This window comes from Tetrao urogallus (assembly GCF_951394365.1).
Source record: "Tetrao urogallus genome assembly, chromosome: 1".
NCBI lineage: Eukaryota > Metazoa > Chordata > Aves > Galliformes > Phasianidae > Tetrao > Tetrao urogallus.
The window spans coordinates 117,915,544-117,942,756 of NC_136813.1; the positions used below are offsets into that span (position 1 = coordinate 117,915,544).

Here is a 27,213-nt window from a genome sequence, read left to right on the forward strand (position 1 = left end):
CTCTCTGTCTCCTTGGCTGTGATTCAGCCCCTTTTGCTGAGCTCACTAAGCACAGCCCACTCAGCATAAACTGGAAATACTCAAGACTCCAGTGATCTTGTGAAATCTAAAAACACTCTACTTTGAAAAGAGATGGAGTTGCACCTCATCTCCAAAAGTTATGGACTTGCTATTGCTCTTTTAGCTCCTCTGAATAAGGCCCTGCAGACATCTTCTCCAGGCTTTTACCTCCCTATTGAGTTCTGCATGAAATCTTTCACAAGGAACTTGGATTTGTGCATGCATGCAGGCAGGGATGCATACCTGCACGGGGAAATAGGGTCATGTTTAGTATTTGTAGAAGGTAACTCGGGTATATTTCCAATTTTGTTTTGGGGACTGAATGTTTTCCTTGCTAACTATACGGTAAAGTATTACAGGTGGTATTCCCATGTACAGAATCTTCATCTGATCCACAGATTATTACCTACAGAGGAGATAATTTTATCATCTTTAAATGTTCTATTGTGGGTTTTGCAGGAAAAAAATCTTTTGCATAGGAGCTGTCTGGCCAGTTTTGCAGAAGAGGACCTAAGAGTCCTGCTGGACACCAAGCTGAGCATGAGCCAGGAATATGACTTCACAGCAAAGGCTAATGGTTTTCTCGGCTGCTTGAGGCAGAGCACTGCCAGCAGGTCGAAGCAGGTGGTCCCTCCCCTCTGTTCAGTGTTGGTGAGGCCACACCTGGAGTGCTGGATCCAGTTCTGAGTCCCCTGGTACAAAAGGGACAGGGACATCCTCAAGAAGAGTCCAGAATAGAGCCACCAAGATGCTAAAGGGCCTGCAGCACCTCTCCTGTGGTAAGAGACTAAGAGAGGCTGTTTAACCTGGAGGAGGCTCTGGAGTATCTCATCATCTACAAAGATCTGACAGGAGGATGCACAGAGGACAGATCCAGGCTCTTTTCAGTGTTGATCCCTGCCAAGACACTGAGGCAATGTGCACATGCTGGGACACGGGAGGCTCCCTCTGAACACCAGGAAGCACTTCTGTGCTGTGCAGATGATGGAGCACTGGCACAGGTTGCCCAGAGAGGCTGTGGGGTCTCCTCCTTGGAGATCTCCAGAAGGCACCTGAAGGTGGGCCTGAGCACCTGCTGTGGGTGTCCCTGCTGGAGCACGGCTTGGGCCAGACTGACCCACAGGGCTCTGCCAGCCCCAACCGTGTGACTGTAACTTTCTGCCCTCAGCAGAAAGCTCAGCCCTCTCTCAGCACTCCTGCCCCACCATTCCCACTTGTCTGAAGCTTTCTAGTCTCTCGATGCGGCCCGGACAAAGGCGAACTCTGCCGCACACTCGCGGTGAGACACAAACACTCTCACTCTGTGAGTCGCTATCCCAGAGACCATCAGAGACCCCCAGAAACCAACCGCTCCCCGCAGCCCACGGACAACCCCGCCACCGCCAGGCCCCGCCCCCCTCCTCTACCTTCCCTTCCCTTCCCTTCGCCTCCCCTCCCCTCCAGCCGAGGAGGCGGGCAGCGTTGGCCGCGTCTTCCCGGACTCCTCGCTTTCCTTATTGCGCTTGCGCCGCCTGCCGTCTTCGCGCAGGCGCAGGAGGGGCGTGGAGCGGGTCCGGAGTGCAATTGCGGCGACCGTACCGGCGCCGCTCGCCGTTCGCAGCGGGGCGGTGGGGATGAGCCTCCGCCCGGCCCGGTTCAGAAGACGCGGGCAGAGCGGCACCGCACGCCAGACCGGGCCCCTCGCAGCCCGCTCGCCGCCGCCAGCCCGGAGCGGGGTCGCCGCGGAGCTCGAGGAGCGGCGCTGAGCGGCGCTGAGCGGAACCGCCCGCTCGGGCCCTGTCGGGCGGCGGAGGAGAGGGAGCCGTCGGGGCGGCCAGGCCCTCGCTCCCTGCGCGGTGGTTGGTCGCGCTAGGGGGGCCGCGGCCCGGCGCCCGCGGGGAGGATGGTGAGGCCGGTGGCCGCCCCTGCGCCGGGCCGAGAGGCGACGGAGCCGAGGCGGGCCCGGGTCGGCCCCCGCCGGGGCTGAGGGGCTGCCGGGGCGCCCCGCAGCGCGTCCGTGAGCGGCAGGATGAGCGCTCCCGCCCTGCTGCCGCTGGCCGGGCGCAGGCTGCCCGCCCTCAACCTGGGCGCGTCGTCCTTCCCTCACCACAGGGCTACCCTGAGACTGTCGGAGAAATTCATCCTGCTCCTTATCCTGAGTGCCTTCATCACGCTGTGCTTCGGGGCGTTCTTCTTCCTGCCCGACTCCTCGAAGCACAAACGCTTTGACCTGGGGCTGGAGGACGTGCTCATCCCTCACGTGGACACCAGCAAGGGGGGCAAGCACCTGGGAGGCTTCCTGATCCACGGGCAGGGGCACGACGAGCACCGGCACAGGTGGGTGCCCGCGGGTTGCGGGGCTGGGCTGGGGGAGACCGCGGTACGGAGGGCTCCGGCTGTGGGCTTCTCATGTTCTTTACGCCTTCCCCTCTGAGAATGAAGTCCCCTTTTGTTTGGCGGATGGAAAAGTTAGGGCTGCTTATCGTGACTGGCGAGACTGTCGGGCTGTCAGCTGGAGACGTTTCGTCGATGTGGCTGTGAAAAGTAAGAGCCTTTCACATGTTTCCTGTGTCTTCCCAGCATGTAGTTTCTTAGTGCTATTCTGTCTGCCCTTATGTTCTCTGGATGAATGCAAACATATATATATATATTTTTTTTTCCTCAAGGTGGTTTAAATTGTAGCCTGGCTAGTGAGGGCTGCAAGGATCTGAGCTCTTCTGCAGTGCCAGTAGTTATTTTCTCACTCTGGACCAGTAGTATCAGTCGTGGGGGAAAGTGTGTTTGTGTGTGGGGGAGTTACATTATGGTATTCGGAGAGATAACTTATGTGACTTCAAAACTGCTTCATCTTTTCAATAGGTTTTACTTGCTTGCTCAACACATCAGCTTGTTGGTGGATAGTATAAATTGAAAAAAATCTGGTAAAGCCTCAGAGCTTCTGTATGAAATCTATCAACCTATGGTATGCAGGAGGATGTTGAGATAGCGTAGAAGGCATAGCCATCTTTTTTGGCCCTTGAAATCCACTGTTATAATGTTATTCCAAGCAATTGGAGATGTCTGCAGTTGAGTCTTCTTAATTGTGTTAGTATGAAGAAATCAGAAATAAAATAGTAGTTAACAGTACCAATGATCAACGGCATCCTAGTGGTAGCTTTTTGGGGCCACCTGAGGCTGTGTGCAGTGCAAGTGTCTCAGTGTTCAAGACTGGGTTATGTGAAGCTGTCTTCAAAACTGAGATTTCAAAACTTAAATGCATGCTTTGCAGTATATTTGCTTCTAATACACTTTAATTGCTTAAATCACACCTTTGTGTAAGATCTCTCCTTATGCTAAGGGTGTGTAAAATATGGTAGCAATGGGTGATAGAATATCTGCTTTTCAGTATTTCAATATAGTGGAATTTAAGGAAATGTTACTTATGCTGATAGTATTCTTTCAAGAACTATTTAAAATAAATCCCGTTGACATGATATTAGAATTTCTTGAAAGTTATTTTTGTAGATTAAAAGGGAGGGGTGTGATTGCCTCTTATTGAGAAAGGTCTACCTGAATGCTGTGGTATTTTTCCTCATGGTACCTCTGCTGTTGCATGTCAGAGTTTATCATGAGCTCTTTCTTGCCGACTGAAAGGATATGGATGCTTAAAATTTAACAAGAACCTCTTTTGTATGTGATGTTAATTGTTGGTACGGTTAAATGTTGCACAAAACATGGGCTTTAGTGGTCTCTAAATATACTGTTGAAGTTCTCATCTTTCACTGTTTTTTTTTCTAGTGATCTCATTTCTTAGTTTCCCCAGTCACGCTAGCACATACTGTCAAAATCAAGTTTTAAAATAGAAGACAGATGAAACAAAACGGTCAAAATTAGGTTTTGAAATAGATGACAGATTAAACAAAAACGAATTCAGCAGCAGTTTTCCGAACTCCAGCTGTGGCTGTTGTACCTTATGTTGCCCAGTAGATGGGCCATAGAAAAAGGAGTTTGTTAATGCTGGCAGTTCTGAAGTGATGCTCCAGATTAACCTACTTATGTGGATTCTTTTCGGAGTTGCTTTTTAAGTGTGATTACTGACACTGTGAGAATATACAAGTTTTATTTCACAGATAGATAAACAAAATGTGCTTAGCTCTGGTAATAAGTTAAAAAACAGAGTCCAAATAAACATTAAAAGCAGTGGTTACTGTGTCATTGGTTGACTCCTCCTATAGTTCCTCTATAAGCTGTGAGTATGTACTTTTCCCCACCCCCATCCAGAGTTGTCTCTGTCATGTGCAGGTTTTATGACTGCCTTTTGTGTTGCAATTGAGCAAAAATAGGTGCTATTCCTATTATTTAAGACCTGCAAACCACTAGAAAAAGCTAAGCATATCTTTACTTAGAAATGCTTCCTACTTGCAGGACGCAGTGGGAACACTGCGTTTAGAGATTAGGTTATGTACTTTCCTTCTGAAGCAACTTCATTGGCTTGTTACCTGATAGTGTTATCAATAGATATTTGCTTGTGTGGGGTTGGCATGGTGACTGTTGTCCTGTAAAGCAACGCAATTGCCTGCTGACGTTTTCAGTGTTTACTTACTGCACCTGGATCCTAGGAATCTTGACAGTGTTCTTAGAAAGCAAAGGATCTTTTAGATAACTTAGTTCGGGATGAAAAACTTTGCTCAGCTTACCATCCAGGAGTAAAGCCAAACATCAACTTCTCTGTAGGTGTTACTTTTTGGATGGTACCAGGGAGTTGAAGCAAAAGATCAAGGTAAAATAACCTACTGGATTACTGCTCAATGTGTGCACTGTAATGTAAAGCGTAATAATAAATTGATAAGCTTTTTGCAAGAACTGTGGGACTTGAGAAGGAACCGGATTAAGTGTCATTTATATGAGGTATGCACTTTATCATGAAGTGACAGGTGTGTTTGTTTAGTGGTTAAGGAAAGTTTATTTGGTGACAGTTGGTATTGATGCAACTGATATTTTTGGGTGTTGGAAGGACTGCAAGCTGGTGCTCATTTTTAGCTATATATTTCAGGGGAAGCTCTTCGCATGTTCTTCCAGGCTAATATGTAGGGATATTGGAAAGGTTTGCATTGCAAGATTGTGCCCTGGAGAGGAAATGATGAGGACTTCTGAAGTTAAGCACATGCCTGCGCTTCTTAAAAATCCCCTTCATTTCCCCCGGATGAATTTCTCTCTGTTTCAAGTAGGATATTGCAGAAGTTCCGGAATCAGAGAGGTACAGTGTTGAAGAAAACATCATCTTTGCCAGACAAACTTCTGTCATTCAAAATTTGGGAGAAGTGACGGCTGTTCAACACCACGTGGCAAACTTATACATCTTCCTTGCCACAAAAAAAAAAAAAAAAAACAAAAAAAAAAACTGCACCAAAAAATAACAATAACAAAAACCCAACAAATGTTTAAGTTGCTTCTCACTTCACAGTTTCTTTCCCACTATTTTAGGTACTTTATTCTTCAGTGCTGTCTGAAAAATAGCTAAAAACTAAAACTAAAACATTATAGTTTCTTGGCATTAATGTAAACAAATGAGAATGCAGAGACCCTGTAATCTAAATATATTATATATTTAATCATAGAATCACAAGGTTGGAAATGACCTACAAGATCATCTAGTCCAACCGTCTCCTCATTACCATTGCCACAACTAAGAAAAAGTTCATCTTTAATAAGAAATTTGCGAAGCCTGTGTGTTGAGCTGATAAGTTGCTGTGTATTGCTTCAAGTCATGATTCCTGCCTGTGCTTAAAAGTAAGGATTGCTTTCCTGTCAGCAGCTTGATAACAGGTGCCAGTAACGCAGCTGACCACTGCTCTGCCTTGGCCTTGCTGTGTGAGTGGGTACACATCAGTCTAAATCCCACCTGTGACACTGCTCCTATGAAGCTAAGGTATATTGGCTTGTGTGTTACGCAGAAGTGATAAGCTCAGCAGTTTGATGTGGCCAACAGTGGGTCAGCAGCTGGGTGGCAGTAGTTTTAAAAGCATTCTTTCAGTTCTTTGTTTTAAACTAAGACAGAAGGTTTAGGGTAGATATTAGGAGCAAGTTCTTCACACAGAGGATGGTGACACACTGGAACAGGTTGCCCAAAGAGGTTGTGGATGCCCCATCCCTGGAGGCATTCAAGGCCAGGCTGGATGTGGCTCTGGACAGCCTGGTCTACTAGTTGAAACTAGATGATTGTTATGGTCCTTTTGAACCCAGGCCATTCTATGATTCTGTGATTCTTTGTTCTTGATTTCTGATTACTTCTAAAGGGCAGTAGCTGCTACTGCTGTACTTCTCAGTGGTGTAAGCAATAAAAGTGATTGTGAGGAGCTTCTTTATGCATTGAAATCCTGCTACTATTCTTAATTTGAAAGACTTAATGTGGTTCCTTTGGCTTCCCTTACCTTCTGTGGTCTATGTGGCTTAATTAGACATATAAGTGGCTAGAGGAGTAAACTTAACCTTTATTACTCAGTGTGATTTGTGTCTCTTGTCATCCTCTTCCTTGCCATCAAGAAATAGCTGCATAAAGCCAACTTCTGCTCTTCTCCCCCTATGTGTACTTGAGACACAGGTCATTAATGCAGTTACAGGTATTGGATGTTGTGATTCAGAGAACTTGCTTTTCCCTTGAAAATTCAGAAGCAGCTGCGGCCTCTGGGACTAAAGTCATAGTCCATCTGGTTTCTCTTTACATGATTCTGAGCCTGTTGTCAGAACACATTGTGTGATGTTTGTACAGTATGAGAGTCAAGTGCAAGCTGAGGTGCTTTGTAGAGAAGAGAGGGCTCCCGGGGTGCAGGAGATGCAGATCTTCCTGGTGACCCTGATGGAGCTGAAGAGCACAGGAAGAGTGAATTCCAGGTTAGGGGTGAGAAACATCTGTATTTCTAGCACAGAGAAGTTCTGTCTTCTCTGTCTTAACTAATAAAAGTTTTGCAAGAATGCAACTTTTGCTACTTTTTTTTTCAGTTGGAGCTTTTAATAATCAGTGTTGAGAAGTGATGCTGGTGTTTGGAGACTTCCAGAAGTCTGTTTTCTTTAGATTTCTTCCCCCTTATAGCCTTAAACTTGATTTTTTCCTGAAGTTGTACTGTGCGGTGGGAGAAGAGGTCCCCTCTTGTCTTATTTTGCAAGGTTGTGCTGAAATAAATGCATGTAGTAGGCTGAGAAATGCTTTCATCTTTGAATTACAAAATGCAAATTCCAGACCATCTGTATAGATGTCCTTCCTCCGCTCCCCCCCATCTGCTTAACAGCCTACATCAGATGTAGAGTGTTTCTTTCTTCGAGTTATCATGCTGTACTCCAGTTTGACAAAGCGTTTCTTGCACCATGGAAGAGAGTTGAGAGCTTATTCTGCAGTTCTTATCCTTTCTGTTAAAAAGAAAGAAACAACACATTTTCTGTATTATCTATGCTTTGTATGCATCCTGGAAAACGATTAGGCGTGGGAAAACTGCAGAAAGCCTGCTTGCTGGATATAGGCCAACTAGTGGGTGGGAGGCAGCAGCACTTTGGAATTTCATAGATGGAAATCTCCGAAGAATTGTAATGTGAATGTGGCTTTATGGCATTTGCAGGGGTATAGGCAGTAGTAAGCAATGTGAGCATGGTGTGCCCAGAGAGTTCTTGCATTTTTTTTTTGTTATTGTGACTATAATATATTAAATATTAATATTTCAGTGTTTCTCTGCTAGAAGTTGCAGGCTGTTGCTTCCTTAAAGCAAGTGTATGTAAATTTAATTACACCAAGATGTCACCAAGTTTGTATGTGTGCATGATTTTGAAGCAATGGAAAGGAATCTTAATATTGGCAAAAAAGAGGGAAGACCTTGGAAAATATTACTGCTCTTTTATCTTACTGCTTTCAGTTTAAGTAAGGGAAAGTTTGGCATTGCTCTGTACATGAAATGTTTGAGCACTACAGCATCGTATTTTCAGTTGATAATCCTTTTAGGAAGATTTCATTAATTCATAACTTATCTCTGAAATTTTGTGGAAGTATATGTTAATATTTTGCCTTAGAGATGGTTAGAATTTTTTTTTTTTCCCCCTTTTTAAGTTTTTCCCCCAAGAAGCCTCTAAACTCCGAAATGTGATCAGGGTCTACTTCACCATCCTGTACTGTTATTGATATTTGAATGTTCAGAGACATTTGGTCTGATGCTTAGAGAGTTACTTCTCACAGCAAAGACAAAGTAGGAACTACAATGCACGTGTTTATAGCTTATGGGATTTGTTCTTTTGCCTTTATTTCCAGTTGTGGAGTCAAGTGAATGCTATAACATGTCTTAATTTGGCACTTCAACACTTCATTACTAAAATTTAGAGGGTGTTTTTGAAAGCTAATTGTTTTAAAAAACAGGAGTGTTCAACAAGCTAAAACTTGGGCAATGGGAGAAATAAATATCCCTTCCACACCTCCTTGAACTTTGAAATGAAAAGTCTGAGGGCTCTAAATGCAGCATATGATTTTAGCTTTTTCAAAGTACCTGCGTTTACAATGTAATTGTGTCCTTCTGATTTGATCTATATGACTTCTGTCTTTGAATTTCAGAATTCAACAAATAGCTTTTATTTTTGAGTACCTGACCAAGTTTATTGATGTTTCCAAAACATTTTGAGAAGATACACTATAGGCTATTTGTTAACCTTCTGTTCTACGTTGGAAGCTGTTGTTTAAGGCATCTAGCTTTTGGTCTTAAGCAAGTAATGTGTGTAACATTGTGCTGTAGGTTTACCTGTAGTGTTGACTCTCTTCTTTTGTTCAATCTTTTTTTCTATGGGAAGCAGGGTGACCTATCAAAATAAATATCTATTTACTTGTGCATATCTAATTGCTAATTGTATGAAAGAGACTGTAATTAGAGACAGTGTTGAAAGGAAGAGCCCAAGAATCACCCATGAAGCCTGATTAGTTGCTGGTCAGTCTGTCTGGATGTGTTGTAATGGTTGTAGGCAACATTGGTCCAGATAGCTGAAGGATACTAACACATGAAGTGCTGGGCTACTTAAGTTCTGCTCCTTGCAGCGTTTGTTTGTCCAGATGCTGATTCTTATTTATGTTTCTGCCTTGTTGCCTGCAGTTTTTTGAATGTTTTTTAAGATGCAGACTCATGAACTAGATTACCTTGTAATATGGTATTCAGCTTAGTTTGGTTAATATTTTATGTGCATTCTTTTACTTGTTAGTTACGTTTTAAGCCACTGGAGGATGTTGTAAATGCTTCTCCAGCCTCTTGCCATAGCATCTCTGCTGAAGCTTACAGTGGACAGGGAGAAAGTCTGAGGTTTTCACCTGGCTTAATGTTATGCAGCCTGCTAAATATGCTGTAAACAAAGTTGTTTACAGCTTTAAGGGAGCACGTATGATGAAAGTACTTTCTTGCTGCAACAAGACTTAAGAGCTCTTAAATATGATTATTAACAACTGCAAGAAAAAAATGGTAATTCTCACATTTAATGTATGCTGTTAGCAACCAACAAGGCATTGATAAGATCATGTTCATCACCGTTCAGGTTTAGCACTGTTTGTTGGCTAGAAAGGCATGTGAGGTTTACACAGGCAGGCTGCTAGGGAATGTTCTCCTTCTCCTTACTGCCTTTCTCCTGAAACTGGTGGCATGTTCAGACATCTGAAGTGTACAGTCAGGCCACTTATAGGCAGATGACTGTCGGTGAGTCACACTAATCCATTTCACTTTCTTGTGATACAATAAAGGGTAATTGCAAGGGTGAGGAAGCGACCTCATTTGTGAGAGAAGCATATCCCTTTAGTCTTGGGAATGGGAAGATCACGTTTGTTGTGTTAAGAGTAACTTAGAGAATATGCCATTTCCTCAGCATATTTTTCATGTTGTTGTTATCTCCAGGAATTTACTGCATTTTCAGTATTTGCTATTTTCATTATAGAAGTCAGGGATGCTGCTTTTGCTCCAGAATACTTGCGTTCTTACTGAGTGCGTTTTTCTTTTAATGCAGATCTGTCTTTCTGGACACGAGCTTCCTGCTTGTTTTTGTTGTTTTCATTGCTTTGTGGAATTAGATATTATTGATGCTTTCAAATTAAGCTTGAAACAGCACCTGCCACTAAACACCTAACCTTAATCTGAACTTGTGTGGGGTGGGAAAAGTCGTGGGAGTGTGGTTTCTGAGGAAATAAGGAAGTTACCTTTCCTAGATAAGATGTGGTCTCTTCTACCCCATCAACCCTGTGTGGTACAGAGCCCCAGAAGTCTCGATTCTGTTGAATCCATGTTCTGCAGTCACGTTTTCTGGTATATAAATTCAGATGATCTTTTATTCTATATTCAGATGAACTTTTCTGCTGTTTAGGGAGATCAGAATACAAGAACATAGGTCAAAATCTATGGAGATAAGAAATGGGGGATTCTGAACAAACATTAGTGGAGAAAATAATCTAGTGCATTAATACAATTTACTTAGATTTGCAGAATTTCACAGAATATTTTGTAAGTCTTTGTAAAACAGTTGTGAGAAAAAATGGTGTGAACTAATTTGACAGAGAACCATGTTTCTGGTAACCTTTTAAATCTTTTGTTAATCAGGTTTATCTTGAAAGCACTGAGGACTGTTTTACTCTAAACATAATAATTACAGATGATATGAGTATGTCTGTTTTCCCAGTGCTGTAATTGCAAATCCCCAGTGCTGTAATTGCAAATCCTTAGTCTCCTAAAGGCACCTGTTTTGCTGTCATCAATTTCTGTTTGAGTGGAAAATGTTATCCAAATTATTAAATATCCCTTGGATTGAATCCTGAACTGTATACTGAACAGTTAAAACTGAACAGTATACTATGATCTGGAGAAGAAAGTGCAGCAGAAGAATAAATAGTCTTCTGCATCATAGAACTTGGATTTTACAAAGGGATAGTTTCATACAGTTAATTCAAGCTTGTATATTTTCTGAATAATTTCACATTCTAGACATTGAAATCCATGGCTGTTTAATATCTTAATGAAATCTTTGAGGAAGCTACATTCCTGTAGACAGGGAAGTTGAAACAAAGGAGAGATTTTGCGGTTTATGAATTAAACAATTTTTTAAACTATATCCCTGTATCTAATTCATTGCTCTATTTTAAATCAGTTATTAATCTGAGCTGTTACATATTGACATTAAGTAGTTTAAACTAGCTAAGTTGCATCTACTAATTATACTAAATGAATCAGATCAGTAAGATGAGAATTTTGCCTAGTATAAACATCTTGTTTGTATGGAGGACTAGTAATTAACACTGACTGATTGGAACTTAAGAGTTATTGCAATGCAGGAATATTCTTAATAGTGATTTGTTTGCTTGCTTTGAGTTTTCTGTCTTCATCCTGAGACCGATACCTGTGGAAGCCTGCCAAGCTTTGTGTTGATCTCTGATACTTACTGGGGGTGCTTTGAAAGTAATGCCTCCTATTTTGGCTAATGGCATGCTGAGAAATAGCGTTTTATAGTTCAGAATGAGCTCCATCAAATCTTGTTGTTAGGCTCTTTGTATCTTTTATAGTTATATAAACTATATAACTATAGTTATATATAGTTACAGTTTTATAGTTTTTATAGGAGGCATTACTTTCAGAATCATCTAGTATGTAAACTGCTCTATGATAATCAGTTGGTAATCAATTGTTGCCACTGTCACTTCAGTACTTGTGTGTGGAACTTTCAAACACAGCTAATGAGGTGATTGATATTGTATTGGGAGTTTTTATGAAGAACTTCCACCGTAAATTATAAATTTGTTGCAGCTTTTTGGTCCTCAAGATCTTAAACAGAATGGGAATAATTCCAAGTGTCATGGTTTTGTGATTTTTGGTTTTTGGTATTCCACATCATAACATCATGAGGGGCACTGGGACTTTAACTGTCAGTGCTCAAGTCCTGGGTACCTGCCCAGAAGAGAAGAAGAACTACATTCCCCGGGGGACTTTGCGGTCAGGGAGAGGAGGTTTGACTCCTGGCAAGGTCACCTGATGTTCTCTTTCTCGCCTGCCCTTCGTCGTGGGTGCTGCTCCCGTCTCCCTGCTGCTCACCTGGACTGCGCATCTCACCTCAGCGTCGTGGTGAGGCCTATCCACCTTTCGGACATTCTCTCTCTCATTATATTTGATTTATTAGCTTCAATTCTGATTATATTGTATTATAATGTGTTATCTTGCATTCCGATAATATATTTAGTAAATGAGTTTGTTTCTCCTCAGATCGGTGCCGCTGTTTTTAATTATTTCGGGGTCCCCTGTTTCCCTTTTTCCCGGAGGCGTGGATCTGCGGATCCCTCTGCCCTGCTCGTCACGGAACCGGGCCGAACCAGACCGTAAACCGTTGACACCAAGAATTCATGGGAAAAAAAAAAAAAAAAAAAAAGAGTCTTTCAAAACAAACCAAAGCTAACCAAACTGGTGGAACGGAACCTGAAATCACTCTAGCTTTTACATGGCCTTGTGTTGGCAGTGCAGCAGTTGATGGCTGCTTGCTTGCTAGAGCAGTTTTTGGGAACAGTTTATTGATGCACAAAGTAAAATCTAATGGTGATTTTTATTCCTGTGTGTGTTTCTGAACAAACAGAAATTGAGATTCACTACCGCTCTGCATGTGAACCCCAGGCGCCTGGCTTACTGTGTTTTTTAATGTATGTGTAATTTGATATGTTTATTTTTTTATAAATGACTTGATCACTAATTTTATTCAGATGGATGCGCTATTGTAGTTATACTTAGCAGTTTGCTTGACAGCCCTTTTCCCCTCCTTAAATGTGATTTACCCAGAATAGCATCTGGCCGTCACACTACAGTGGAACTAGATCATCCAGTCTACTGCTATTACAAAGAAAAATGAGGCTTGACACATTTGTGTCAATTTGGCTAGGTCCCTGACTGATTATGCTCAATGAAATATGTGACGTTTCAAGTGGTCATGTAATGTGCAGGAACACTTGCAGGAAGAACATCGGGTGCTGCAAAGAAAATGCCACCTTTACTGGTTCTGAATGGCTCAAGTACTGCCATGAGTTACCTAATCAATTCTCGGTTCTTGTCCATTAAGGTATAAACCAGTGCAAATTAAAAAAAAAAAAAAATATATATATATATATATATATATATATATAATATTTTTTTAAAAATTTTTTTAAATTGCTGAGGGTGATCCTGCGGAAATCTAAAATGCAGTTGAATTTAAAAGGAAGAAAGTCATTTCCTTGGTGTGTTTTTTTTTTTTTTTTTTTTTTTTTCCTATAACAGTTTTATTCAGCAAGTAAACTAGCAACCACCTCCAGTTCTAAAGTGAAGTGTGTAACTTTTGGGTAAGTCATAATTACTATGCCTTGGTTCCAGGAAGTCCTGGTTCGTTTTGAACCTTGCTGGCTTCATAGCATGAATTTTTTAGAAAAAAAGCAAAACTATGTAATGTTGTCTAATATTCTACTAAATGGAAAATGCAGAAACATAAAAGATTTTAAATACTCCCTAAATCTGATACATTGCTCTGTTTTTTTTCTGCCCTATTTCCACTCCTAAGGATAAGTTCTGGATCTTGTAAAAACCCTAAGTCAGGCTCTTCCACAGTACCATGAGACATTGATTTAAGATGTGTCAGACACAGCCTCATCTTTCCAGCTTTCAGGTGGATTCAGTCACGGTTAACGTAGAATGTCTTCTGTGATTTCGAAGACTTTATAATGGCCTCATGTTTTGCCAAGGGAGATTCAGTTTGAATGTACTGCTTTTTCCAGAAGAGTGGTCAGGCACTGGAATGTGCTGCCCCAGGCAATGGTGGATTCACCAGCCCTGGAGGTTTTGAAGGAATGTTTAGATGTTGTGTTGAGGTAAACGGTTTAGTGAGAACCGGTGGTGATATGTGGGCAGTTGGACTGGATGATCTTGTAAGTCTTTTCTAACCTTGGTCATTCTATGATGAATGAATGGCTAGAGCACCTGTCCTATGATGACAGGCTGAAGGAGCTGGGATTGTTCAGCCTGGAGGAGAGAACAGTGAGGTCTCCCTGGAGTCACCTTCCAGCAGTTTGTGGGGGTAGACAGTGACAGGACAAGGGGGAATGGCTTTAAAACAAAAGAGGGGCAGTTCAGCTCAGTGGAATACTTTTTTTGGAATCTGATAAGGTGGTGAGGCTGAAACAAGCTGCCCAGAGAAGCTGTGGATGCTCTATCCCTGGTGATACTCAAGGCCAGGTTGGATGGGGCCCTAAGCAGCCTGGTGTGGTGGGTGACAACCCTGGGCATGGCAGGGAGGTTGGAACTAGGTGGCTTTTAAAGTCCCTTCAAACACAAGCCATTCTATGATTCTGCGTCAGTCTGTTCAAAGAAACTTGTGGTAGGTAGTTTCTGTTCTTATGTTTTATTTTCAGTATCTGTTCTACCTTTCTTTTTTGTAAGTTGATCATTTATTTTTAGCCATCTGAACCTAGTGTTTTCAGTTTAGTGTTTCAGCAGTTGAAACAAAACAGGGCTATCCATGTGGCAAGTGTTACCCGATGGTTGAGTGGTTTGAAACATCTGAAATAGCACCCACATCTCTTCTACCATGTGGAGCTGGGAAGGAAGATAGAAGAAGCTGGAAGAACCCCAGCCATGTTTGTCCCTTTCTTCCATGCAGTTTTTCAGATCAAGTGTCCTTTACCCATAGCCTGTAACAACCTTTTTCTTAAAGGCTAGATGTGGTGTCACCAGAGAAGTCTGGTAAGTGTCTAGTACTGACTCATTTTCTTCTAAAACATGAAGAAGGACTCAAGTTTAACCTTTGAGAAGCATAAGTGAATAAAAGCCTCCATAAAAGTTAAGAAATTCTTAAGGACGAAAGCTAAATGCGCTGTCAAAGCCTCTTTCTCAAATATTATGTTCTGTTTGCTCTGTTGTTTCCTCCTCCTTTCCAGAATCCCAAACAATAGTAACTAGAAGTGATAGAATATTACAGACTCCACAAGATGGAATTAAGCTTCCGTTTCCTAGTCTGGGAGCTTGATGTTCTGACATCTTTACTGGGAAATTGCTTCTAACTGATATTATTTCCATACATAATTGTGGCTGTGAGTGTATGACTTCTGTGAAAGCACTAGTCTTCAGAAATAGAGCCTTTATCTCTACAGCTGCTATGGATATGGTTTCAGCATCTTCTTGCACGCAGTTTCTTCATGCGGGAGATGCACAGCAGTTACTTCATGGCTAAGGCAGTCTGCCTAGCTATTTGGGCTGCTGAGGATTGGTGTGCTTACCAACTTGATGAGTCTCTGCCTGTGGAAAGGTGTAAGGTAGGAAAGCATTTGTTGCCTTTACTTCTTTGAGTGGGTTAATTCTTGATCTAGCTGAGCTGAAGTATTCCAACTCTTTTTTTTTTTTTTTTTTTTTTCCCTGAGGGTTTTATGCCTGTTTGTGTCAGTATTTTTCTCCAGAGTCAAGTTACTGTCTCAGCAATTTTGTTTGTTGTTTTTTTTTCTTCTTACATTTGGTGGCCTTTAGCTGTGAGAGTATCTTCTCATACCTTAACAATTGGATTTTGGTAGAATTGAGCCCAAGCTCACACTGTACCTTGGGTTATAGAGGATTGAATCTCTTGGTTTAGTGATTTTTAGGACTGTATGCTTGTTTATTCTGTGCTGGTATGTTTCAAATTATTAGGTCTGAATTTGTCAAAATAAGCGTGATCTTGTTGCCTATAGCCAGTGAAGGGAGGAGTTATGGGTTGTTTTTGGTTTTGGTGTTTCCATTAGTCAAACAATGCCATCCTGAGTAATCTTCTTAATTATCTACTGCTATATTGTGGATAGTATATCTGTTAAGGAAATGAAGGAGGTAAGAAAGTTGCCATAATCATTTGAGCTAATGAAACATTTTTTAATTTGATTTTTTTTAATTTTAATTTGATCTATGATTCCAGCTGTTTAACCTGCATTTTGTTGTTGAGAATTTAGGAAATTGTATTTTGAAGAGGGTGAGGTGGAGGAAGAAATCTGACTTTTTATACTGGATCTGTATGTGACTGTAATAAGTAGAAAAAACAGAAGATAGCCACTGTATGAACAGTATGTAGTACACACAATCTGAAAAATCTGAGATGATTATACTGATGAAGATTATTCAATGATCAAATTGCTAACTGTTATAGCCCTAACTTTTCCACTATTTCAATTGTGTGTTCTGGGCTGTAATACTTCAGTATATTTTCTGCTTTGGTCACATCAGAAGTAGTTTGTAGCTAACTCATTTGTTGTTGCATATGTCTAGCACCTTTATATTTAGTCTGTGAAACACTTAAATTATTTCCACAATACTGGAAATAGCACTGACAGCTGCAAACATTCCATTGCTTTAGTTTAATTTACTAACTTTAAAATAGTTTTGTGAAAAGAATCAGTTACAGTTCTGGATGCTTGTACTAGATATACTACCCTACAGACACTTCTAGATGTGCATGTTAGTGATACGTTGCCAATTGTTTGTTGTATTTTGTTTCAGTACTTTTATTGCAGATGTATATGAACCAAGATTCTGTTAGCTGTTCCCAAAGAGTGCCAAGCCACCTTTTGCTAATGCTGACTCAGTTGTAATGTATAAGAGTAGTTCACATCACTATTTCCTTTTCTGTAGCTCTGCTGTGTTCTGTTGCGTTCACCAGCATGACGCTAAGATACATAGCTTGTTTATAGGTCAGTAATTCCTTAGATTCTGTGCTGAATTTGTCTAACCTAAATGACTGTCAGTGATAGTGTTTACCCAATTGGAATGACTGTTTATGCAATTGGGAAGTTGTTTTTCTCAGTCTGAAGCTTACTGCTTGCATTCTCTGCAATTATCCCATATGGAAGGAAACTCTGTTGCATAAATTATGGTGTGTCTCCATCCTTGGGGGTGTTCAGAAGCTGTCTGTACCTGAGCTGGCAACCTGCTGTGGATGGCCTTGGTTGAGCAAAGGTTAGACCAGATGACCTCTGCAGGGGTCTATGCCAACCTCAGGCATGTTGTTCTGTGATGAAGACTCTATTTGTGGTCTCTCTTGATTTCAAGGGGAGAAAAAGCTTCCCGTATTCATAAATGCACTAACTTTTGTGAGCACTGAGTTGTTACATATGATTTTATTTTTTCTAATGGGGAGTTGCTGATCCATTGTTGCTTTTCTGGCCTTTTGTAATAGAAAAAAAATCTCACCCAACTGTGTTTCTTGAATCACAACTATGTAGTTAATTAGCAGGGTGGATTTTTTTTAATGTGAAAACTTATTAAAAGCAACTGTAAAGCTAAGTAATTTGTCACACACCCTTGTCTTTCATCCTCTGGTTTATTGACAAGATTTAAAAACTTTTTGAATAGTAAGGTGTGGTTTTGTTCTATGGATCACTGCAAATTTGACAGTGCTGATTCTGTTTCATTGCTCTCCTTTATTATGGGTTTGACTGATTTGCCAAGTAGAAAGGTATAAAGATTTGCTATTCCACTAATCACTCCTAGAGGTGTGGGAGAACTTTCTATAGAGTGTTTACATTTTAATCAGTATAAAAAGTACATGCACACTGCAGTCTGTCTTCCTATGTAGAATCATTAGGATTGGAAAAGACCACTAAGATCATCTAGTCCAACCACCACCACCATGCCCACTGAAGCGTGTCCCACAGTGCCGTATCTACCCACTTCTTGAAAACCACCAGGGACAGTGACTCCGCTACTTCCCTGGGCATCCTGTGCCAATGCACCACCTCTCACTTTCCGTAGGATATCTGAAGCGCTGTTGCTTCTGGGATGTACAGAGCAACTTTGAGTGAGTAAAATAGTGTTATGGAAATATGGCAGCTCAGGTTGGCAGAACATCTGTGTGAGGGTAGCTGCTTCTATAGCACTTTGCAGAACCTGCCAGAGGGATAGTGGTAGTGGTGAGAAGGAGCAGTTAATTTCATTATTTGTAAGCTGGTGGTGTGAACTGCACACAGCAGAATAAAAGGAGATGGGGTGGCTGTGAAATAGTGACTTTTGCTTTCTTTCCTTTTTTCCCAGGGTAGGAAAAGATGAACGTTCTCTGAGGCGTAGGAGAAGGTGGGCGTTAATTGAGGGGAGGTATCAGAGGCTTGTGGGAGTGACACTGGAGAAAGGAATCATTTGAAGCCAGTCCCTGCTTAGTAGGGCATAAATAAATCTTAGGGTAGTAGGGAGTTGGGTTATGGAATGGAGGAGGTAATGTCCTTGGGATAAACTCAAGGAGTGGAAACTAAATGTGATGACTGGGGAGGGAATGATGAGTTAATGGCTGTGTAAGTTTGTCTGCTCTGTGTTACTTGAGATCCTTGAATATGCAATTCTGTAACGCTTGAAGCTCATATTGTGTTCTCCTGTGTGGTCAGCCTTTTAATCAGGCCTTGCCCTGAGAGCAGTGTTTGGGCATTTGGCCAGCTAGAAGGCCTGGTTTGGTGTGATCAGTGATTGGCTGAAGGAACTGGGTTTGTATAGACTGGAAAAGGGAACGCTGTGGAGAGACCTCATTATGGCTTTCCAGTATTTAAGGAGTTTATAAACATGAGGGAAATCAACTTTTTTATATGGGTAGATAGTGATAGGACAAGGAGGAATGGTTTTAAACTAAAGGAAGGAAGATTTAGATTAGGTGTCAGGGGGAAGTTCATCACAGAGGGAGTGGTGAGGTGCTGGAACAGGTTGCACAGAGAGGCAGTGGATGCTCCACCCCAAAGGTGTTTAAGGCCAGGTTCGATGGGGTCCTGGGCAATCTGATCTAGTACTTGATTTAGCAGTTGGCAGACCTGCCTATGGCAGGGCTTTGGAGCTTGATGATCCTTGAGGTCCCTTCCAACTCAAGCCGTTCTATGATTTTTCAGTTCAGTCTGGTCAGTTCAGCAAGTCTGACTTGCTTTCTGATCTCCTGAGAACCTGCATAGTTGGTTTCGTAGGGCGACCAAATCTCTGGGATGTAAAGTGGTTTGTACAGAGATGATGATCCACACAAAGAATACAGAGTTATAATATTAATTACCTAAAACAGCATTTGAGCAATTATTGTTGATCATATTACTAATACTGCAGTTCTATGTAAGCTGTGCTTAATAAATCCATGACGTACATGGATATGCAAGCATCATTCACATGCTGCTTGAATTGGTGTTACAAATAGCTCCTTTTCTTCTCACTGCAGCAACACCAGAGAAGTTTCCGTGTGCTGTTCGGAGCATGTTCCTATGCTGGTGGTGGGCAACTGGCTTTTATACATACATATGCTCTCACAGGTCTGTGTGTGTAGCTTCCTTTGCCGTCAGTATACGATAAAGGCTGTGTCCTCCCCTGCTGGAAACTGGCTCAGTGGATGGGTCCTCTCTGAGACAGCCAGGAGAATGTCCCAAAACTTAACCTGCCATGGCTTGTACATGTGTTAGTGGTCTGTAAACTAGGAGTTGTGTGGGTTGTTCAATCAGTTCATCTGTCTTACCATGATTTTATTGAGTAGTTGTCAGCTTCCAGCAGACTCCCTGCCTTATTGCTGTTGGCAATTTAATTTCATTTTTTTTGTTGTTATGATCACCTTAAAGCTACAGTGTGCAAGTTGGTGTCTGGCTGATCCTTTTAAGGGGAGGCTGTACAGACTTGCCCACGGAGGGAAGATTGCACTTACTTCTTTCCCCATGTTAGCTTTGACTGTCATCTAACCCTACCACCAGCTAACTCGAGAAGCTAAACCCATGCAGAAAATCTCAGAACAAACCAGTGTCCAGGACAGCACTACCAAGCCCCAGGTAGTCTCCTGTGCTGAGTTCATCAGCCGCTGACAAGTACCAGAGTTGGTGCAAGGTTGAGTAGAACTTTGTGCTTGGCAGTAGCCACGTATTAATCATCATAAATACAGTGTGGAACTGTAGTCAGTACCACTTTTTACCCCTCCCTATCCACCTGCTGCAAGCTGATGTGTGATACCCTGTCAAGGTATTTTTCTCTTCCTCTGCTGTTGACCTACATAGTAACTGATAGCAGGAGGTTGTCATCTTCTGTTACCTCAAATGTTATGGATGTAAAGCTCCAGCCTCACAGTCATGAATTACTGAGATGTTAAAATAACTGTCATACTTCTCAGTTATTGCTGCTTGTTAGATAGATATAAATATGCATACACACATCTAATTGTGTACAGCAAGTGTGTTTTGGCACCCTGTTTTTCCTTTCTAGAGTCTCACTCTCATTTCTTGAGATTACTTATTTTACACTTCAGAAAGTCAGGTGGATATTACTGCTCTGTGCAAGTGTTTTAGTTTTTCATATTGAATTAGTATTTTAAACTAAAGAAAACTTTCAATCTGATTTTAGCAAATTAAAATAAAATTGATTTTTATAAAAAACAAGTTAATATTGGTATGTCCCTCTCCTTGTTCTTAAATTTTAGGATGAGCTTGAAACATCTGTGTGGAGTATCATGGAATTGTAATTTGTCCTATTACATACAGAGAGTGAGGCTGTCCTAGTATATTAAGGATTGAATATGTTTATATTTAGCACTTCCCACTGCAAGGAATTCCTGCAGCTTCCTCTGTGACATTCATACATACTGGTTTCAGCAAGCCTTTGATCTCTGCTGGAGGAGTGTTTTTAAGCTATGTCTTGTGAAGGTAAACAGGTGAAATCCTGTTTCTCTTTCAGCTTTTCTCTTATGTGTTGCCGCTTCTTCACAAAACATTAGGGAACCTTTGGTAGCATATTAATGAAAACTAATACCACAGTGTTCTGTTATTGGGCTAAACTACATGAATAAGAGCATTCTGTAATTGATAAATGTGCTGATTCCTTCTTTTATCATGTGAGTGTGAAGGACAAAAAAATTGAAATAAATAAAACTCCTGCTTTAAGACTGGTTCAGTTTCTGGGGACTGTTCGGGCCTTTTCAGTCACACCAAAAGATCTTCTTCATGTCTCTAGAAACTCTTTCCAAATGTGAGAATGAGGATGCTGTCTGTATCGCTCTACATGTGGGTGATTAGAGTTAGTATGTTGTTGCTTTGTGCTCACTTCTGACTTCATCTCCTTCAAAATTTCCTGTACAAAACTGCCTTATGAGCCTGTTGTCCCATCTTGACATATCTGTCAGGGGATGAAGCTAGTGGAGAGTGTGAAAGAGTAGCAGGTCAGTACAGTAGTGCTGATGGTGTAGTGCAAGCTTTCCAGAGCACATACTGAAACAGTCACTGGTGCTTCACAAAAATGGGACTCATGATTCATCTTCTTTAGGTGAAATGTTATGTAAGAATCACATTTAAAAAACAAAAAACAAAAAACAACACACAAACCAACTATGGCGTTTCACTCCAGAAAATGTTAAGTGGTGTAGGAGGTGCTGGTTATGCATGTGTGCATGAAACTTTAATGTGGCTCTACATGTGTAGGAGAGGCTGCAAATTAAGGTATAGTGGAAACCTGTAATCTTGTAGTTTCTTGGTTTTCAGGTGATGAGTCTGTTTTTAATCTAAAATTAGCATCTGAGTCTGACTAATCTTGGGATTCTGTTTAATGTGATATCAGGCAGCTTGAATAAGTTTGTGGTTATGCTGGGAAAAAGTTTCCATCAAAGCAAGTTTATCTTAATCATTCTGAAAAATGAGTGTATGTGGTGTTTTTTTTTGTTTTTTTTTTGTTTTTTTTTTTTGTAGAATAAAGAAAAGCAAACAGTGAGGATTGTAGCAAGTTGAGCTCTGTAAAACTTGAACCTGATATGGTGTGAATAATACTGCAGTGCTTTGTGTTTTGTGAGAACTTTTGTGATACAGACCTGATTATAGAATGCACCACTTTTTTCTTCTTGTGTACTTGGCTTTGTGCCTTTTTAAGCTTATTTATGGGATGCTTATTTTTGACAGTAATAGCAAGCTGGCTGTAAAGTAATATTGAAAAACTTGATGCTGCGTAACAGTAAAGCTCTGGTTCCTTTTGCTTGAGAATATGTTTCAGTATCTGATCTGTGCTACTGACAACAGTGGGACTGCTGTGTCCATCCTGCATGTAAATGTGCTTTTTTGTAAAGATGTGTTTTTATTGGGAAACAGATGTTGCTCAGCTGTTGTATGAGAAACCAGTTATGTGTAGTTGCTTTCTCAGTGTCTTAGGACCAGCTATGTATCATTCTTTGATCAAACTCTTAAGTCTTGCAAATTGGGAAAGAATCTGTTTGGTCTGGGGAAGAGGAGGCTGAGGACAGACCTTATTACTCTCTTCAAATACCTGAAAGGTGATTGCTGGGAGAGTGGGACTGGTCTCTTCTCACTGGTGACAGGAGGAGGGGAAATGGCCTTAAGTTGCACCAGGGTAAGTTTAGGTTGCATATCAGGAAGAGCTTCTTTACAGAAAGGGCTGTTAAGCACTGGAAAAGGTTCCCTGGGGATGTGGTTGAGTCACCATCCCTGAATGTGTTTAAAAACCGTTTGGATGTGGTGCTCAGGGACATGATTTAGCAGAGGGTTGTTAGAGCTAGGGTAGTATGGTTAGGTTGAGGTTGGAGTTGGTGATCTTGAAGGTCTTTTCCAACCTGAGAGATTCTATGATTCTAATCTAGCATGCAGGATGTTTGCCCGTTCTGTGTTTAACAGTCTAAACACATTGCTATATATATATCTATATACATATACATATCTTCTGAAAAACCTGCATGTGCTGATGCATCTAAACTTCTATAGCAACAGCTGGATAGTGGGTTAGAGTGGAAAATTCTGTAGTTTGACACCATTAATTGAAATAGACTTCTGCAGCTTAGAATTAATTGCTGCTAATATTTTGGTGCATTCTGTATTTTTGGTGCATTCTGTATCTTACGTCAAAATAATATGCATCCAGATGCTCATTTCTAACTTCTTTTCTGACCAAATTCTCTATTCCTATACCAGTTTCCTTTTCGGCTTTTCTTCTAGTCCATTGGAAATGAAAATGATATGCTCCAGTCAATATGGTGCTAGGAGACAGGATGCTGTTTTATATTCTTACATAGAGCACATGGCAGCATTGCTCTGATTCGGGTTTCTTGATAAAATACAAAGAATTCTTAACTTTCTAAGTTTTCTAGTAAGACTTAGACTTTTGAGTATTTTTTTAATAAGACTGATTCTTTAAAATATTTTTTATATTATTAACAAGTGTTTTGACTGAGCCTCTGCACAATCTTAATACGCTGCATTAGTAATTAGCTACAGCCATTAAATTCTTATATAGTGCCTGTCTTTGATTATTTTTGCGTTGAGGCAGACCTAATTGCATTAAATTTTGCATCATACAAAGGAAAAGAATCTGAAGGAGAAGGTTTTTAATTGAGCTGTAGTGGTTGAAAGCTACATTATTGTTGAATTTTATGCATCCGTTGTTTTTTCTAACCTTGGTTTTTTGAGTGACGAGATGCTGCACACAAAATAGTGAGTCTGCGTACACATTGTTGAAAGTGTGTAGTTTGTAATTTGTTCACTGGTGAAATATTTGTTAATTGCTGTTGAAATGGGAAAAAGAACAAAATCGTATATTCCTGCAACTGTTAATCTGGTTCTTCTGAAAAACCTGCATGAGCTGATGCATGGGGTTTCTTAGCTCTTAGAAATATTTAGCCACTATTATGAATGTAGTTGCTGGGAGCTGCTGTTTGCAGAAAATCTCTGCCTTTCTTCACCAAATGAAACTTTAGTAAATGGCTTTCTAGGCACCTGAAAGCTCTGTGATAGCCTATATGGTCAGCTTGAATTTGGTCCCAATACAATGGGATTTTCTGGCTTTTAGTTTTGCGGTGGACTTGCTTTTTGTGCTTAAGGCACGTGCTTCAACTCACCAGCCCCTTCTGTGAGTTGTTCAGTCTCTGTTTTTAAAATTCTAAATATATTCTTCAAGAGTTTTATTTATTCTTACTCCAGAGCTGCTTCCAGAAGCATTGCCTAAATCATAAGAAGAAGAAAAATAACTTCTGAGGAGAGGGGGATAAAGGGACTTGAATAAAGAAGCTCTCATTTGTGTTTGACAAACAGTACTCATGTCATGTTCAAATATAACAATCTGCTAGAAATAACTTTCCTGTCACCTTTGTCTGAAAGGAGCCACTGAAGAAACTTGCACTTTTGGTTAATCTTCTGGGCAGTGAGAAGCAGTAGATGTCTAACTAGTGTCCTTGCATGGCATGAAGCTGTGTTCTCCATACACTAGAAGAACATGGTGGGCTTGTAATGTGTGTGGATGTTATAAAAATGTATAGTCTATAAATATATATATTTAATATTTTTATATTATACATATATATTTATATATATAAAATTATTGCTGTAAGCCTAGAGGGAAAATAAAGTTCTGTACTTAGCAGGTAATGTTTTCGAGGCACTGAGTCAAAAAATTGTTGTCAACCCATATGCTGAGAATTCAAACTATAACGAAAGCGTTTGTTGTCTTGTGTTAGTAACCCAATGCTGTTCTTCTGTGTGTGGGAGAACAGTTGTTGGTGGCTAGTTTTCCCTACTTCACTCAATTTTCAGTTTGATTTCTTTAAAAATAGAGTCTTGACTCCTATAAACAAGCTTGAAAGCAACTTTGTTATGAATAACTGGTCTGTAAAAAAAAAAAAAACAAAAAAAAAAACAAAAAAAAAACAAAAAAAAAAACTGTTTAGTCACAGAAGATAGGAGAGACATTAAAATTCATCGTGGTATGTGAAGTTTTAGTGACTGCTCTCTAGAAGGTCATACCTCATGCGTATTTGTAGTGTATTGTATCATTTGGTGATTCTGTTATCAAGCCTTACAATTTGTGACCACCTCTGAATGACTTCTTGTCTGCTTGTGGAGACTGTACAACGCTCTTGCATAAGCAGCTGCAATAGTTAAGGACAGTAATTGTTCAAAAAATGTGCACCTGTTTCTGGTATGCCTTTGTTTCAATTCTTTGAAAAGGTAGATAATAGCAGGACAAGGGAAAATGGTTTTAAGTTGAAGGAGGGAAGATTTACGTTGGATGTCAGGGGGAAGTTCTTTATTATGAGAGTGGTGAGGTGCTGGAACAGACTGCCCGGAGAGGTTGTGGATGCTCTGTCCCTGAAGGTGTTCAAGGCCAGACTGGATGGGGCCCTAGGCAGCCTGGTCTAGTATTAAATGGTGAGGTTGGTGGCTCTGCCCATGGTGGGGGAGCTGGAGCTTGATGATCCTTGCGGTCCCTTTTAACCTGGGCCATTCTGTTTGGTATCAAACTGTTTGTTGGGTCTCTCTATGGTTCTTTCTGGCCAAAAAAACAGTCTGATCCCCAATCCTTTTGATATTGCTTGTTTTAAAGTTGCTACCAATGTAATTTCATGATATTTGGACCTCTCTATTGTTTGTAGGATAAGCTGTTGGGATCTAGTCTTATTCAACATCTTCATCAGTGACCTAGATGAAGGGATAGTATGTACCCTTGAAGTTTGCTGATGATACAAAGCTGGGAGGATGGCTGTCACAACAACAGGCTGTGCTGTCATTCAGGAAGACTTGGAGAGGCTGGAGTGTTGTGTGGAGAAGAACCTTTCAAGGCTCAACAAGGGCAAGTGTGGAGTCCTACACTTGGGAAGGATTAAGAGCATGCATCAGTAGACGTTAGGGGTTGACCTGCTGGACAGGAACTCTGCAGAGAAGGACCTCGGTGTGCTGGTAGACTACAGGATGACCATGAGCCAGCAGTTTGCCCTTGTGGCCAAGGTCAGTGGTATCCTGAGGTGCATTACAAAGATCATGGCCAGCGAGTTGAAGATGATCCTCCCCCTCTACTCAACTTTATTGAGGCTGCATCTGGAGAACTGAGCCCAGAGGAGGGCCACAAAGATGATTAAGGGCCTGGAACATCTCCCTTGTGAGGAAAGGCTAAGAGACCTGAACTGATCAGCCTGGGGAAGAGATGACTGAGGGAGAATCTCATCAGTGTTCATAGACATCTTAAGTGTGAGAGTCAAGTGGATGGGGCCAGGCTCTTTGTAGTGGAGCCCGGTGGCAGGACAAAGGGCAGTGGGTGTAAAGTGGGGACATACGTAGGAAATTCCATCTTAGCATGAGAAAAAACTTCATTAGTTTGAAGATGACAGAACACTGGAACAAGCTGGAGTCACTGTAGAGTCTCTTTCTCTGGAGATATTCAAAACCTGCTTGGATGCTTTCCTGCGTAACCCATAGGGAACCTGCTTTAGCAAAGGAGTTGGAATAGGTGATATCCAGATGTCCCTTTCAACTGCTATCACTCAATGATTCTGTGTAGCTTTTGTAGCAGCTTTTGCTTTAAGTAAGCGTTTAGGCTATTTTTCTCAAATTGCTCTATAATGTTCTAGTTTGCTGACATCCCCTGAGGCAGGGATGTTAGTTGGGTATGGAAACTATTTGATATGTTTTGATATGTGTTTATTTTGCAGTTGTTTCTAGTCTTTTTTAAACAAAGTGAGAATATGTTCTTTGGTCTTCTCTGAGGTCTCTCTGAGTATCTGAGTGCAATGATAATTGCACATATTAATTTTCTTATGCTGGATGGGAAGCTTGTTGGCATTTGGAATTGGAATGCCACTTTGGGGGTAGCAGGGAGTCTCAATTGGTCATGTTTCCAGTATTTTCTTCACAACTTCATTGTGTTTTCCCTTCTCTTGTATTGCTGAAGAACTCAGAAGAAATGTGATACTCATTTTTAGGGGTGTTTTTCTTCCAATAAGGTCTTATACTTCAATATATTTGGTAAAATATATCTTCAGCTGGAACATGCAGTGACATTTCTAGCAGCTCAAGCTGTCCATCATGGGTAATTGCACAGTGAATATCTGTATGCACAAGAAGCTTTTGTTCCATCCTTTGTAAATTCCCTCAAATACCTGTTGACTTTCTCCTTCATCTTACTGTTTTCATATCTTTGTCTCAAAATGTCACTTTCTGGAAGACTTTGGGCTGATCGCACAGTTAGTGCTAGAATTTTTCATCTCTATTGAGTCTCTGCATGTTTTCTTTAAGCACTTCAGTATTCTGCTGAATGAATGAAGGAAAGAGTGCTGTAATTCCAACTTCTTTAATGAATCTAAATGAATTACAGTGCTGTAGGAATCGCAGATTCTGTACATTTACTTAGTGATAAAAGTGGTAACAGATGTGAGTTCTTGTTTTCTGAATTATAGCTGTTTCATGCAGCTTGAATCTGAAAGTAGGTG

At 41.0% G+C, this 27,213-nt stretch overlaps 1 protein-coding gene across 1 annotated transcript in view; it reads left to right on the forward strand.

Moving 5' to 3' along the window:
* Positions 1–2,068: 2,068 nt before the first annotated feature.
* MAN1A2 (mannosidase alpha class 1A member 2) overlaps positions 2,069–27,213 on the forward strand; it is a gene marked incomplete at both ends in the record, with an annotated part of 123,752 nt that continues 98,607 nt past the window's right edge. Inside the window, one exon of the mRNA XM_079544012.1 lies at positions 2,069–2,376. Within this exon, the coding sequence (XP_079400138.1) occupies positions 2,069–2,376 (308 nt within the window). The remainder of the gene's footprint in view (positions 2,377–27,213) is intronic.